Source organism: Heptranchias perlo, chromosome 12, assembly GCF_035084215.1.
Source record: "Heptranchias perlo isolate sHepPer1 chromosome 12, sHepPer1.hap1, whole genome shotgun sequence".
NCBI lineage: Eukaryota > Metazoa > Chordata > Chondrichthyes > Hexanchiformes > Hexanchidae > Heptranchias > Heptranchias perlo.
This window is the reverse complement of record NC_090336.1, coordinates 57,197,937-57,200,603: the sequence shown is the minus strand read 5'-3', so window position 1 is coordinate 57,200,603 and position 2,667 is coordinate 57,197,937. Positions and strand designations below refer to the sequence as shown.

Here is a 2,667-nt window from a genome sequence, read left to right as displayed (position 1 = left end):
GGGACCATCAAAAGCCATCAAAGATTCTTAAGGACTTTGTAAGAACTGTTTAAGCAGACATGAAGTGCCTTTTTTTTATGTGACGAAGACCATTGTAAGAGAGGGATATATATGTGGAAACGCGAAACCTCTCTCTCTCTCTCTCTCTGGCTCTTGCTGGCTCTTGTGTTCTGCTTCTCTTGTGTTCTGCCTGTCTCTGGAAGGAGAGCAGCTTCCAGCGAAACCAACGAACCCTACGAGAGAGAACCGGTCGGCCAGACCTGCAAGGGCAAAGGATTGTTCAGTTCAGTTCAGCTAGGAGTTCGACAGCTCGGGAGGCGACAGTTCAACAAGGCGAGGGGGCAACAGAGAGAAGGTCAGCAGCTCTAGAAGCAGGCCGACGCACAAGAAACCAGAGCAACAGCCCCAGTGACCATCAGACACCTCGCGGCAACAAGGGCCTTACGAAACAACCAACCGAATATTGCCACCAACCAACCGGGTAATATTGGGCCACCGCGACCACAGAAAACCAACTCGGGAGAAAACCGAAGATCCGCAAAGTTTCCACTCTACGATCTATTCCTGACTTACCTCTGGGTGAATTACTATCAAGGATTCGTTTGGTGAGCATTATCTCTGGTCCTTTAGAGTCCAACTTAGCGAGTAAAGTGGGATTGGGAGGGGTGAGGTACCTTTCTACTGTAATTTCCCTAGTGTGTACCGAAGTGTTCCCCATTTTATTAGAGTGTTAAGGTTGTTGCGTTGTATTTTCTCTCTTGAATAAAGATCGAAGTTTCTTGCACCAAAACCGGTTGTCTGCTGCACTTTGTCACAACCCCAAATAAGTCCAAAGTCTAGAACCCAGGGAGTGGGAGCGATTCGAACCGCTCAGAAGTCAGAGGTGAAGCTGACACACACCCACCACCCCTTACAGGGGGTACAGTTAACCCTTTCCTTCAAATGTCTTTTGTTAAAGGGGTTTTGAAGCCCACACCAGGTGGATCTATAAGATCCCATGGCACTATTTCGAAGAGTGGGGGAGTTCTCCCCATGTGTCCTGGTCAATATTGATCCTTTAACCAACATCACTAAGAAACAGATTATCTGGTCATTATCACATTGTTGTTTGTGGGATGTTGCTGTGTGCAAATTGGCCACCACGTTTCCACGTGACAACAGTGATTGCACTTCAAAAGTATTTAATTGGCTGTAAATCACTTTGGGACATCCTAAAGTTGTGATATAAATGTAAATTCTTTCTTTTTAAAAAAATAAATGATTCAGGTGCTCAATGAAGATCCTTAACAGACATTTAATTCATTAACTACAGTACGGTCCTCTTGAATGTTAGATTAATATATACATACTTGCATCTGCCACTTCATCTTAACTATCCATTATTCTGTGTTTACGACAGCCAAGCAGGATTGCCAGCTCACCTGCTCGGTGTTCCACCTGTCGGTTCTCCACCTGTCAATGGTCCACCTGTCGGTGCTCCACCTGCTCAATGCTCCACCTGCTCAGTGCTCCACCTGTCAGTGCTCCACCTGCTCAGTGCTCCACCTGTCAGTGCTCCACCTGTCAGTGCTCCACCTGTCAGTACTCCACCTGTCAGTACTCCACCTGTCAGTGCTCCACCTATCAGTGCTCCACCTGCTCAGTGCTCCACCTGTCAGTGCTCCACCTGTCAGTACTCCACCTGTCAGTGCTCCACCTGTCAATGCTCCACCTGTCAATGCTCCACCTATCAGTGCTCCACCTGCTCAGTGCTCCACCTGTCAGTGCTCCACCTGTCAGTACTCCACCTATCAGTGCTCCACCTGTTAATGCTCCACCTGTCAATGTTCCACCTGTCGGTTATCCACCTGTCAATGCTCCACCTGTCAATGCTCCACCTGTCGGTGCTCCACCTGTCGTTGCTCCACCTGTCTGTGCTCTACCTGTCGGTGCTCCACCTGTCAATGCTCCACCTGTCGGTTATCCACCTGTCAATGCTCCACCTGTCAATGCTCCACCTGTCAATGCTCCACCTGTCGGTGCTCCACCTGTCAATGCTCCACCTGTTGGTTCTCCACCTGTCAGTTCTCCATGTGTCAATGCTCCACCTGTTGGTGCTCCACCTGTCAATGGTCCACCTGTCAATGGTCCACCTGTCAATGGTCCACCTGTTGGTTCTCCACCTGTCAGTTCTCCACCTGTCAGTTCTCCACCCGTCAATGCTCCGCCTGCTCAATGCTCAACCTGCTCAATGCTCAATTCTCCATCTGTCAATGCTCCACCTGTCAAATCTCCATCTGCTCATGCTCCACTTGCTCAGTTCTCCACCTTTCAATGCTCCACCTGTCAATGCTCCTGGGAGTCTTGGTCTGTGTTGCTATTTTGCACCATCCTGGCTCCATCATAAACTCGATGTATACACATTACTGCATACTTCATTTGCTTATTTCATTTGCCCCTGTGATGTTGAGGAATCTAATTTTTGCTTCCAGGTTCCCCTGGTCGATCAAATATTTGAAGTCACTCTTGAAAAGAATTGGCCAGAGGTTTTTATTCCCTCTCCCAGGACACTGTACGGTGAAGGAGTGATTCGATGAGGCAGGGTTGGTGGACCCGATAGTCTTTACCTGCTTTTTTGTTCTTAATATGAAATGGAGTAAATGGTATTCAAAGAAATTAAACTGCATA

General features: G+C 48.0%; 1 protein-coding gene across 1 annotated transcript; it reads left to right on the top strand.

Moving 5' to 3' along the window:
- Positions 1-1,717: 1,717 nt before the first annotated feature.
- On the top strand, positions 1,718-2,386 carry LOC137327790 (uncharacterized). Its single transcript, XM_067993596.1, has one exon. It carries the CDS (start codon positions 1,718-1,720, stop codon positions 2,384-2,386), a length of 669 nt encoding a protein of 222 aa, XP_067849697.1.
- Positions 2,387-2,667: the final 281 nt, after the last annotated feature.